The sequence below is a fragment of the Sceloporus undulatus genome, chromosome 9, assembly GCF_019175285.1.
Source record: "Sceloporus undulatus isolate JIND9_A2432 ecotype Alabama chromosome 9, SceUnd_v1.1, whole genome shotgun sequence".
NCBI lineage: Eukaryota > Metazoa > Chordata > Lepidosauria > Squamata > Phrynosomatidae > Sceloporus > Sceloporus undulatus.
The window spans coordinates 5,078,826-5,091,803 of NC_056530.1; the positions used below are offsets into that span (position 1 = coordinate 5,078,826).

At 39.5% G+C, this 12,978-nt stretch overlaps 1 protein-coding gene across 9 annotated transcripts in view; it reads right to left on the reverse strand.

The window, feature by feature from the left end:
* Positions 1–12,978, reverse strand: part of ASAP3 (ArfGAP with SH3 domain, ankyrin repeat and PH domain 3) — a 116,698-nt gene that overhangs the window by 50,135 nt on the left and 53,585 nt on the right. For 8 of the 9 annotated variants that reach the window (XR_006100666.1, XR_006100668.1, XR_006100667.1 and 5 more), the window contains 4 exons: positions 11,108–11,193; positions 10,778–10,853; positions 10,098–10,184; positions 697–806 (listed from right to left, as the gene is read on the reverse strand). Coding sequence is in view for 6 of the 9 variants with exons in the window: in XM_042439204.1 (XP_042295138.1) it covers positions 697–806; positions 10,098–10,184; positions 10,778–10,853; positions 11,108–11,193 (359 nt within the window). In the remaining 3 variants the exon portion in view is untranslated. The remainder of the gene's footprint in view (positions 1–696; positions 807–10,097; positions 10,185–10,777; positions 10,854–11,107; positions 11,194–12,978) is intronic. The other variant, XM_042439205.1, reaches the window with a different exon arrangement.

The window sequence follows — 12,978 nt, forward strand, 5'->3', positions numbered from 1 at the left end:
CTTGGGAGCTGAGAGAGTAGCAAATAGATTTCTACACTGCTTATCAATGAACTAAACTCTCCCTAAGCAGTTTATAATGTGTAAACTCATTGCCCCCAACAAGCTGGATACTCAATTTTAGCGACCAACAGAAGGATGCAAGGCTGAGTGGACCTTTGTGCCCCTGGGATCAAATTCACAATCTTGTGACTGCAGTAAAGGCATTTAACTAATGCGCCATGATCCTTGCTTTAAAACAACATTAAAAACCTTCCTGAGAGGTAACTTTCATGATGCAGACACTGTTTACTGTAGTCCTCATAGTCATGCCTGCAAGGATAATCCAAAAAGATACTCCATTATGATGTTACGTATTAACAAACCAGTTCTACTACTATTCTTCACCATCACAAGCAAATCTTATGTAAAGTGTTTAGGTCCTAATTGCCTATTTGAACCAAGCCACTACAACATACTTTGCACCACTGCAGGGAATGTTCACTATATGCTGATTTTATACTGACAAAAGCCAGATTTCTGTGATAAATATAGCAAAGTTGAGAGGAACAGGGAAGCCTTGGTTTACAAGCAGGTGTTACTTCTCCTTGCTAATCACAGAGTCTCAACATTTCAACTCTGTAAGCTTTGTATCTAATAGAACACTGTTTGGCCACTGAACTCTAAAGATGTAGCACAAAGACCATAGCTAGTTCTTACCCATCACTTTTCTTGTACAGAAAGCCTGATTTCTCAGTCCCATACTGCTTGTTGCCTTGGTGCTGATGGATACTGTATCCACTTCCAGAGTTCTTCCTGTGGAGGTTTTCCTGAATTTGCCAAGAAGTATAAAAGAGTGACATTATTGTGTGGACAGAATATCTGATCAATCTACGCCCAGCCAAATGAATATGGGGAGAGATCTATCAGAATGAAAAACATTTTAGGTGTACCCCCATAAGGCCTTCCATTCCTCAAGTAAAGGCTGGGACACAAGAAAGCCTGAAAGTTCACATTCAGATTTCTTTTGAGCTGTTTGCACTCTTGGAATTTTCCTTGCTTACATATTCGTATTTTGTACTTGTCAAAGCTAGAACAGGGCATAAACGATTGTTTTGTTCACAAAGAAAACTATTCTGGGGACTTCCGGTAAGATGGCAGAGTGACGGTTGCAAACTGCGATAGCAGGCGGTGAATGCACTGTTCGCGGCAGTCAAAAATAATTAAAATCGCTCCCCCCGATAAAGGGGGTTCGGATGGGCCCATGGGGTCCTCAGACAGAGGCTAGTGAGTTCTTTTGGGGTCCCTAAAGGTTCAATTACCCTTGGGATCACAATGCTAGCAACTGAGAGGATGCGGGCAAGCCGCGGCCGCAAACAGGGGCAAAGCAAAGCCCCGCCGAAAGCCTTTTTTAAGGGTAGAGAACAAAACAGAACGGATCAAGATCATTACTACAAAATTAAGGTCCTCAGTGAAAATACTTTATCGGAGGGAAAAAGGAAGAATAACAAGATAAAAGGAGAAAATCTAAGACTCTGAGTTTCTCTTGTATATTCACTCGAAAAAGAGTAAGGAAACTACAAAACAAGCAATAAAAATAACCTGACCGCAGTGCAACCCAGGGGGCAAGGGAGAGATCGAAGCAAGACGAGAGAGGTGGTTGCGGAAGGATTGGAGGCAAAGAGAGACAGAGTGGAAGACATTAGAGAGAGGAATTAACGGAGGGGGGAAGAGAAGAAAGAAAGAAAAAGAGTGGATGATACTGGAAGAGGAATTGAAATAGAAGACAGCAGTCAAGGAGTAGAAGCAGACGATAGCTGACAAGGAGTAGAAGCAGATGACAGCGGACAAGGAGTAGAAGCAGACGACAGAGGACAAGGAATAGAAGCAGACGACAGCGGACAAGAAGCAGACACAGAGGACAAGGGAAAAGAAGCAGACGACGCGGACAAGGAAAAGCAGACGACAGAGGACAAGAATAAGAAAGCAGACGACAGCGGACAGAGGAATAGAAGCAGATGACAGCGGACAAGGAATAAAGCAGACGACGGAGGATAGGAAAGAAGCAGACGACGGCGGACAAGGAATAGAAGCAGACCACAGCGACAAGGAATAGAAAGCAGACGACGGAGGACAAGGAAAAGAAGCAGACGACGGAGGACAAGGAAAAGAAGCAGAGAACGGAGACAAGGAATAGAAGCAGACCGACGAGGACAAGGATAGAGCAGACGACGGGACAAGGAATAGAAGCAGACGACGGAGGACAAGGAATAGAAGCAGACGACGAAGGACAAGGAATAGAAGCAATGACGGAGGGACAAGGAATAAGAAGCAGACGACAGCGGACAAGGAAAAGAAGCAGACGACGGAGGACAAGGAAAAGAAGCAGACGACGAAGGAAAGAGGAATAAAGCAGACGACAGCGGACAAGGAATAGAAGCAGACGACGTAGGACAAGGAAAGAAGCAGGCGACGGAGGACAAGGAATAGAAGCAGACGACGAAGGACAAGGAATAGAAGCAGACGACAGCGGACAAGGAATAGAAGCAGACGACAGCGGACAAGGAATAGAAGCAGACGACGAAGGACAAGGAATAGAAGCAGACGACGGTGGACAAGGAAAAGAAGCAGACGATAGAGGACAAGGAAAAGAAACAGACGACAGCGGATATGGAATAGAAGCAGATGACAGCGGATAATGAATAGAAGCAGACGCCAGCGGATAAGGAATAGAAGCAGATGACAGAGGGTGAGCAGGAAGAGTAACAGTTTAAGAAAGAACTGAGAAAGGTAGAATCTGGTTTGGCGTTTTCAAGGCCAAACCCCACATGTAAAATACAGGAAGTGAGATAAAAGGAAATCTGAACAACAAGTAACAAAGAGAGGCAGCAGGAAAAGATTTGACAGATTTCAGACACATGGATATACAATGCCACCAAGAGGTTCAGAAGACTAATTACAAACAGTGAAAGGAAGTAAACAAATATTAAGCAAAGAGACACAGCAAGTGAGGATACTAACAATTTAAAGACATACAGACATACATACAATGACCCCTAGAGGCCTGGAAGATCAACTGCAAGGAACTGCAAGAAACTAAAAATTAAAATTAAAGAACAATATTTATCTTGTTAAGATATCTGATATACTGAATAAGACAGTGAAAATAGGATAAAAGGCAGAAGGGGGTTAGAGAGAGCTGGATAAAAAACAAAACAATTATAAATTTTGCTAAGAGGTTGTAACTGGTAAGATAATCTAGCGTACTGTAAGAGGCCTTATTAAAAAAATTTGGAGAATAAACAATAAACAACAACACTGACAAAAATAAACAAATAAACAAATAAATAAAAAGGAGGAGGTAACTCCGCAGACCTATTAATCTACAGATCTATTAAACTATTAAAATGGAAAGAACAACAATGGTAACAAGAGGAGAAATGGGAAAAAATGTTACAACAAACTGAGCAAAAACAGATTATACCATGTAGACCCTCTTTTGAAATGAAGACAATAGACCCCAACTTGAAAATCCTGGAAGCAGTTCAAAAAATTGAAACCAACATAAGAGATAAAAGACTCAAGAAATGAACTGAGACAGGACTTTAAGAAAGAAATGGATGATCTGAAAGAGACAATAAAAGTTATATCAGATGAAGTAAAGGATGTAAGAAAGAAAGTAAATAAACTAGAAATAAAGATGGAAGAATTAGATAAAGTAACACAAAATATCATACACATGCAGACACATGAAAAAGATCTCAACAGAATGAAGGAGGTCAAAGATAGAAGAAAATGTATTAAGATCAGAGGACTGAAAGAAAGATACAATGAAGATCGCTACAACAAGGTGGTACTGGCTTTAGCCAAATTAACAGATTGTGCTATGGAGTATTTGGACCTGGATGTGGACAAAATTTTCCGAATTAACTCGGTGGCAGTGAAGAACAGAAACCTGTTTATTTTATGAGAGAGATTTAAGAACAGAAACCTGTTTATTTTATGAGAGAGAATTAAAGACAAAATTATTCAAGAAAGCTATGACAAAAAGATTACAATTGACGGAGCAGAGATTAAAATATTCAAGGATGTACCTGGAGAAATATTAAGGAGAAGAAGAGACTAACTAACACTAACAAGGATGCTTCAGATAAAAAATGTGAGATACAGATGGGAGCCACTAGAAGGAATCTCCTTTATGTGGAGTCAAAGACATTACAAAATTGATTCAATTGAGAAAGCGAAAATCTTTTACAATAAATGGTTCAAAGAAGGAAAGCTACACAAAGAGGAAAAGAAAAAGAAAGAGAAAGAATATGAAGAGAAACAGGAAAAACACGATCATGGAGAAGAAGAGGAAAAAGAAGAGAGACAATTGGAGGGAGAAATTGAGGGGATAGAAAGAGAAAAAGAACAATTAATTGGAGCAGTGGGAGGAGTAGACCTGGAATGGGAGGATGAGGCAAGGATAACAAGAGAAGGAACTGAAACAATTACAGAAGGAAGAAAATTATCTGATAGAGAAGAAGGAGAAACAGAAGGAGAAGGAGTTCAATAAATTCAATAGCAGTAGATATGAAATTCCTATACTGGACTGTTAAAGGGATGAATTCACCATATAAAAGAAAGATAATATTCCATGAATTAGAAAAACAAAAATGGGATCTATGTTTTATTTAAGAAACACGAATAAAGAATAAAAGAAGTAAAATATCTAAAGAACCTAAAAATGGAAGAAGTATATATCTCAGCAGGTATGAAAAAGAAAAACAGAGTGGCAATTTATATTAAACATCAGATTCCAGTGAAATAAATTATAAATGATCCTGATTGCCATATATCTGCCTATAGGCATAGAAATTACCTTGAATGGGAAAAAAGTCTTAGTGATAGGTGTATATGGCCCCACAGGAAAAAAAAAGCAAAATTCTACAAAAAGCTGACAAAAGAAATAATGAATCTGAATTATGAACACCACATCTTGTTGGGGGCTTGGAACGGAGTGTTAGATCCTTTACTAGATAGAAATTCAACAAAGAAAATTTCTGATAAACAAGGGAAACTGCCAGGAAAGTTTTTGGATATGATGGACATTGTGACATTAGCTGATCCATGGAGACACAAAAATGGTAACCTTAAAGATTATACCGTATTTTCCAGCGTATGAGGCGACTGGGGGTATAAGACGACCCCCAAGTCACCCGCCGGCAGCGTCCCTGGCCTCTTATGTGGGGGTCTCGCACCGGCTTGAGGGGGCCTCTCTGGAGGCCTGAGGCAGGATCCGCGGCTGGGCTCTCGTCGCCATTGTTGCTGCAAAAGGCGGCATTGGGGAAGCGGTTCAAGAGCCAGCCAGGCCGAGGTAAAGAGCCAGCCTCTTATTTCTCCTCGCTGTTGCTGCCACTGCCCCCTGGGATACTCTTTTTCTCCAGCGGCTTCAGAAGTCCGCCATCGCCGCCACCTGGGATCCTCCACTCCTCCAGCGGCTTCCATGGCGAACTTCTGAAGCTGCTGGAGAAGCAGAGTATCCCGGGGGCAGCAGTGGCGGCGGTGGCGAGGAGGAATAAGGGGCCGGCTCTTTAACTTGGCCTGGCTGGCTCTGGAGCTGCTTCCCCATCGCCGCCTTTTGCAGCAACAATGGCAGCGAGAGAGTCAAGCCGCGGATCCTACCTCAGGCCTCCAGAGAGGCCCACTCAAGTAAGGGCCCCAGAGACAGAGAGGTGGCTACGCCATTCGTCTGTCTCTGGGGTCAAAATCCGGTGCATAAGGCAAACCTAAAAAGTCGCCTTATACGCCGGAAATACGGTACATTCTATTTGATACCACATAACTCAGCGTCGAGGATTGACATGTTTCTCACATCTGCAGATTTACTCGGGGAAATCAAAGAGGTTAAAATAAAAATAAATAAGAATTCGGATCATAATCAAATTTGGATGGAATTCTATCCGAATAAAAGTGAGTAAAGATGGAAACTAGATGAGACATTACTAAAGAATAAAGATATAGGGGGAAAAATGAGAGAGCAACTAAAATTCTTTTTTCTAGAAAATATGGAAGCGGAAACTAATATGAAAATAATATGGGACACTTCTAAAGCGGTGATCAGAGGGTTTTTGATGATGAAAAAATTTGAAAGAAATAAGATCCAAAAGAAAGAAATACAAATAATATCTGAAAAAATTCAAGAAAAAGAAAAGATTAAAATGAATGAACCTTACAATAAAAAAATAGATAAGGAACTAAAACTTCTAAAGCATCAATTAAATATAAAAATGGCAGAAGAAATCAGTAAAAAATGAAATTTGTCAGACAAAGGTATTTCGAACATAGGAACAAAGCAGGGAAATTCCTGGCATCTAAAGTGAAAAAAAAAAGAAAGCTGGTAGGCAAATTTTAGAAATAAAGGATAATCAGGTACTGACGACGGAACAATAAAAAATAAGGAACTTTTTTTTAGATATTATAAGGAACTTTTTGAGGACACCAAAGCAGGTCAAGAACACAGAGCGCAATTAGAAAAATATTTAGAAAAAATAGAAAAGATTAAGATAAAAGATGAGATAAAAGAAGGGTGATAGCAAAAAAGTGGAAAGACCAGGGAGATTTACAAATACAAGATTGGTATAGAGAGATATGGCAAATAGCAATTAATGACAAGTTAACTAGTGGAATTAAGTTTAGAAGAGGAATAATCAAGAGAAATGATTTTGAAGCAATATGGAAAACATTTGTACAAAAGGTTTTAGTAAAAGAAGGAGGTGTCTTACCACCAGAGGAAGAGCTACAATTCTGGAGGTAGAGTAATAAGAAGATATTAGGCTCTGGTGATGGGGAGCACTTGGGGGAAGGGGGAAACGGGGGGAGGGGGGAATTATGAAAAGGATATGATGAAAAGAAATATGAATTAGATTTAGATAAAGTAGTAAAGAATGGAATATAAAGGGATATATTATATGTATGGGGGATATTATGTAAAAGTTTTTATATATTATTGTAAGGCGAATTAACCAATATTTTGTTTTATCAATTTATTATAATAACATTTATTAATTTCGTACATTAAATCTTGGTAAGATGGAAAAAAAAGAGATAAAAGAAGGGTTAAATCAAAAGATAACAAAACAGGAAATTGGAGATGCAATAAGGAGAGGGGAAAATGGGAAAGCCCCAGGCCCAGATGGGTATACTAGACAATATTATAAACTGTTCAAAGAAGAACTGATTGAACCATTACAAAAAGTATTTAATAATATATTAGTGGAAGGAATACCAAATACTTGGAAAGAAGCAAACATAATTTTAATCCCGAAAGAAGATAAAGATTTAAATTTCCCCCAAAATTACAGGCCCATATCATTGTTAAATGTAGATTATAAAAATTTTACAAGCACCATCCAGAAAGAATAAAGAAAATTTTAAAAGAGTGGATTAAGAAAGATCAGTGTGGTTTTCTACCCAACAGACAAGCAAAACAACATATAAGAATTATTAGAGACCTGATAGAATATTATGATAAGAAACCAAGTAGAGAGGCTGCCATGATGTTCATAGATGCTGAGAAAGCATTTGATAATTTAAATCAGGTATTTATGTTAAAACTATTGGAGAAATTAGATTTAGGAGATAATGTATTAAAACGGGTGAAAGAAATCTATAAAGACAAACGGCCAGAATCATAGTAAATGGAATGAGAATAGAGGAATGTAAAATAAATAAGGGAACAAGGCAAGGATGTCCCTTATCGCTCCTTTTATTTATAATGTGCCTGGAAATTTTGTGTAATAAAATAAGGGAAGATAAATTTATACAAGGAGCTAGACATAAAGGAAAAGAAATTTGTATTGGAGCATATGCAGATGATAATATGTTGATAATAGAAGACCCATTAGAAAAAGCACCCAAAGCATTAAAGATAATAAATGAATTTGGAAAATGTGCAGAATTTAAAATAAATAAAGATAAATCAGCCATAATCGCATATAACATGACAAGAACAAGTAAAGCATTGTATGATTCAGTGGTCACAAAATATAGGACATAGCATACAATTAAAAACATGGGAGAAAGCATGAGGGGAAGACTTAAAATTTACTTTATGTTCAGATATAAAAGAATTTTTTATAAAATGATGAACAGATGGTACCTAACCCCAAACAGATTGGCAAACATTTATAAAAACAATAAAGGTAAATGCTGGAAATGTGAGAAACATGTGGGATCCTTTTATCACATGTGGTGGACATGTCCCAAAGTAAGCACAATTTGGAAAGAGATACATAAATGTACACAAAATATATTGCAATTACAATTTCCCTTATTACTGGAAAGTGCCTATTAAATATGATAGAGAATAAAGAAACAAGGAAGAAGCTAAAGCCACTTTTATATCTGATAACGTCAGCCAGAATCATACTAGTAAAATATTGTAGAAGTAAATAAATGCCTAGTATAGATGAATGGCTAGAAAAATGTCTTAAAGTTATAGAAATGGATAAAATAACGATGGCATTGAGAGATGAAGCTGTAGAAGAAATTGCAACTTAGGATGCTCTTTTAGAATTTTGTAAATCAAGAAAGATAATATAATAGCTTTGGAAGAAGGAGAAAATGACAAAATATGTAAGGTATGGAAATTGAATACAATATAACAACAAATACGATGTATCCCGAATAGGACATAGAAAGCAAGATGTTTTGGAGATATAAGACACAAGATTTATGAGACTGTACATTCTTAGCAAATGCTCATAAGAGAAAATGGAATAGTGAGATAAAGGAAGGAATCTTTCTATTCTGGGGAATAATGAGAATGTAGCTGTTAAGAATAGTAACGATGAAGAAACTAATAAAATCCTATTATTAATAGAAGGAAGGGGGAGAGGAGGGAAGAGGGAAGATTTATGTACAAACATTACTATGGAATGTTTAAACAAGAAGGAAGGGGGGGGGAAACTATTCCAGAGGGTAAATGTGTTCATCAATTGCAGCAAAGACAACTGGAAGTCTTCTGGCAATTCGAAGACTAACAGTGTTTTATGCGTGGACCAGAGTCCACTTTATCAAATGTCTGTAGTGCTATCTTTGCTAACAGGCAAGGCAGAATGGGTTAAGCACAGCTTAACAAGTGTAGGTAAGTATAGATGTAAACAGTATGGTCAAACTGTAATGAAATGCAAGAGGTACAGTCTGTTACCATTCAATAAATAGTTGAATGGGACATATGAAAATGTACATAAAATCAGTCGTTATGAAAAATTTAATACAAACATTTTATGCCAAACCTTCAATCAATCAATCAATCAGTCAGTCAATTTTATTTATGGTATTCGACTAAAGTCTTATTGAATTAATTCTCTTATATAATTCAGCCATCTGTTCAAGAAGAATTTCAATATGTCCTCTATTTTGAGCATGCCTAAGAAGCATGAATTTACATCTATATGAGTGTTTTTAGCTTTTATTGTGTAACATCGTACATTTTTATTGAATGCCCATTCCTTAAACAGAGGCTGGATGGCCATCTGTTGGGTATGCTTTGATTGAGATTTCCTGCATGGCAGGGGGTTGGACTAGATGTCCCTTGAGGTCTCTTCCAACTCTATTATTCTATGATTCTTTGGCGCGTTATAGAGTGCCCAAAATGGGTGCTCTGCCGGTGCCGCCGGTTGCTGCGTCCGGGAACCGCAGCGGACAAACCACGCGGCTCCGGACACAACAAACAGAAGCCGCAAAAAGCAGCTTCTTTTTGTGCCCTGGAAGTGGTGTCATGAGTCGCTAGTCGAGCACTCAGGGCGTCACTTCTGCCATGCGATGTGCGGACGCTAGGTGTCAAGATGGCGGTGCCCATGTAGAACGGGCGCCACCATTTTGTATGTCCCCAGGACGTACTAGGGTTAGGGGCATCCGGAATGGACACCCTTCTCCTAACCCTAGTACGTCCTGGGGACGTACTTTACACCCGTGTGGAACGAGCCTATGATTCTAATTAACCAACTATGTGTTCTTGAATGGAGTAAAAGAACCAGAATAAAACAAAACCTGATCTACATTGGATCAGAGTGTCTCTTGCTGACCCTAGCTGTTGCTTGCATCCCCCCAGTGAATGCTGACAGAAAGCTCACCCCCTTGTTCTCCAACTGCAAGATACCTCGGAGGGAATCGCGGATCCGAGTAAGCTGCTTCACCTCCTCTTCCTTAGCCTGACGAAGCTGGAAAGAGAGGAAGATGCTATCATACAAATCAGTCCAGTCTATTGTTGTCAGTCACAACAATGATTTAACAAAAGTCTGAGGGGCTCTGCATTGAGCAGCATTGTGGTATTAGGCCCAGACTGTTAACGAGTACAAATAAAATCAGGATTTACACTGATCCAACTTGTACTTTTGGGATAACACAAAACATTTCCACCAGGAAGAATGGAAACTGAAGACGTGAGACTTTCTATTAGCATCCTTAATAGGGGTATTGTGTAAACTGGTTTTTATTTATACAGCAGCATCAGAGTCAACAGCAAATACAATTGTATGTTTATTTTATTACAAATATACCAGTAAATTGTAAAAATACTACAAATATTTTAACACATAAATCTTTAAATTTGTTTGAATATGCTAACTCAGGAAACGTTATTTAGAGGTCTGGAAATTCATTTTCCAGTTCTACTTTTTCCAAAATATGTATACCACTGCTTGCAACCTGTTCTTTGCTCAATAAAGTAAACCAATGGCTAATTCAAAAGTCCAAAGTGTAGTTAATAATCATTTGGAAATGCATTAACAAGAAAGACCCATTATTGACTTACTGCATGTAAAGACGCAGCTAGCTTCTCGATGAATGGGTACAGGTTCTGAGATGCCTTATAGCCATCGTGGAAAAAACTGGAAGCGGAATTTTTTTAATCCCCAAAGAAATATTTAGAAACAGAAAGGGGAGGAGACAACGGGGAGGAGACAAATTGTGAAGTTAGTTTGCACTGCCACAGAAACATGTACAAGCTGAATTTTGTATCACATTTGAAGCAACCTCAGGAGCTGCAGCAAATATGGATGATAAACCCTCGTTTAGAAACCTCTCACAGAAGTGATGCAGGCATTGGCAGCAAATGCCAAACTAGACTTTCACTTGAACTTACTTGTGTTGTGCATGATAGAACTTGATAAGGCTCTGCAGAAAGTCTGGTCCTTGCTTCGTTTGGCTTTCATTCGCTTTTAAAAAGTACTGTAAAAAGAGGAAAAGATGAAAACTCAGAAGATGATCTAATTTGGGACCCCCACCAACATCTACAGCACCCCCTCTCCATATTGTTGCTGGGAAGACACTACAACAGCTTCAGAGTGTTTAAAATGTTGGTTTGGAGTATCCAATTTTTGCAGTTTTTGCCTCCCACAAAGACCAAAACATAACTGGGAGTTACACATCACTTCTGGTCACCCAAAACAGTGCATCTTGCAGCCTTTCAGTGGTGGAGCTAAACATTGGCTTCTGAAGCCAAACTGAAACTGTTTGCAACAGTGCCTTCAATATGTCACATCATTATCTGACCCTGCATATGACTTACAGGAAAAGAGATTCCACTTAAACATTAGGAAGAACATCCTCACAATAAGAGCTGTTTGACAGTGGAATATGCTGCCTGGGAGTGTAATGGAGTCTCTTTCTTTGGAGATTTTTAATAGGTTTTAAAACAGGCTGAGCGGCCATCTGTCAGGACTGCTTTGACTGTGTCTTCCTGCATGGCAGGGGGTTGGGCTGGATGACCATTGTGATCTCTTCTAACTCTGTGATTCTATGCCCTTAGAATCCACAAGCCTATTGAAATCAGCATTCTTGAAGTCCAGAGTGTGTTTGCCTTGCCCTTTCCTCTGTCCAACTTTTTCAACCCATCCGAAAAATACGTTTTCCCGAGGTCTGCAAAATAGGCCTCCGTGGTGGCGATGACCTCCTCATTCAACCCAAATCTTTTCCCGTTGAGTGACTTTTTCAGGCTTGGAAACAAAAAGAAGTCACAGGGGGCCAAATCTGGAGAATACGGTGGATGGGCAGCAATTCGTAGCCCAATTCGACCAATTTGGCCATGGCGACCGAGGAGGTGTGAGCTCGCGTGTTGTCGTGGTGGAAAAGCACTTTTTTCTTCACCAAACGGGGCTGTTTTTTCTTCAATTTGGCGTCAAATCGGCCCAGTAAGTTGGCATAGTAGAGCCCTGTGACTGTTTTACCCTTCTCTAGGTAATCGATGAGGATCACACCTTGTGAATCCCAGAAAATGGTGGCCATCACCTTTCCGGCCGATAGAACAGGCACCTGGGCATGGCTCATCAAAAACCGACGTGCGGCCACGAACAAACTCGTTGAACCAATTCTTGATGGTCACCATCGAAGGAGAAGAGTCACCGTACACAGCATCCAAGCGCTCTTTGATTTCACTGCGCGTTTTCCCTTCCAAAAACAAGAATCGAATCACCGAACGATACTGCTCTTTTTCCATTTTTGTAAAACCGACCGACATGCTCGCTTCCAAAGGCTATCAAAACAAAAAAAATGAAGCGAATTGACTGAAACTTTGACAGTAGGCTTCTAAATGAATGTACTGCACAATGGTAAAACTCTTTTGTAACAGCAGCGCCATCGGGCGGTGAGGCTAAGTACTTGTTGAATGATCCTCGTAGTAGGTTATAACGTGGGTTATTTTTTAAAGCGGGGTATGATTCACGGTATCCAAATGGGAACGAAAGGGTGTCTGATTCAGGAACCTGGAGATGGGAGGAGCAGTGCTCAAGGGGCTGGCCTGGGGGTATCACCCTTTTGTTCTCTTTCTGCATTGCCAGCGCCATTTTCTTCAATTCGCATAGATTTTCCCCCGGTGGATTGCAACCTCCCCTCTGCTCCTCATTCATAGACCGATGTGTGAGGAGACCCATTGAACACTATTTTAAACTATTCTTTTTTCTTTTTTCGTCTCTGCCTGAGCGCCTGAGCAGCAGATGGGCTTTGCAGGACATGCCT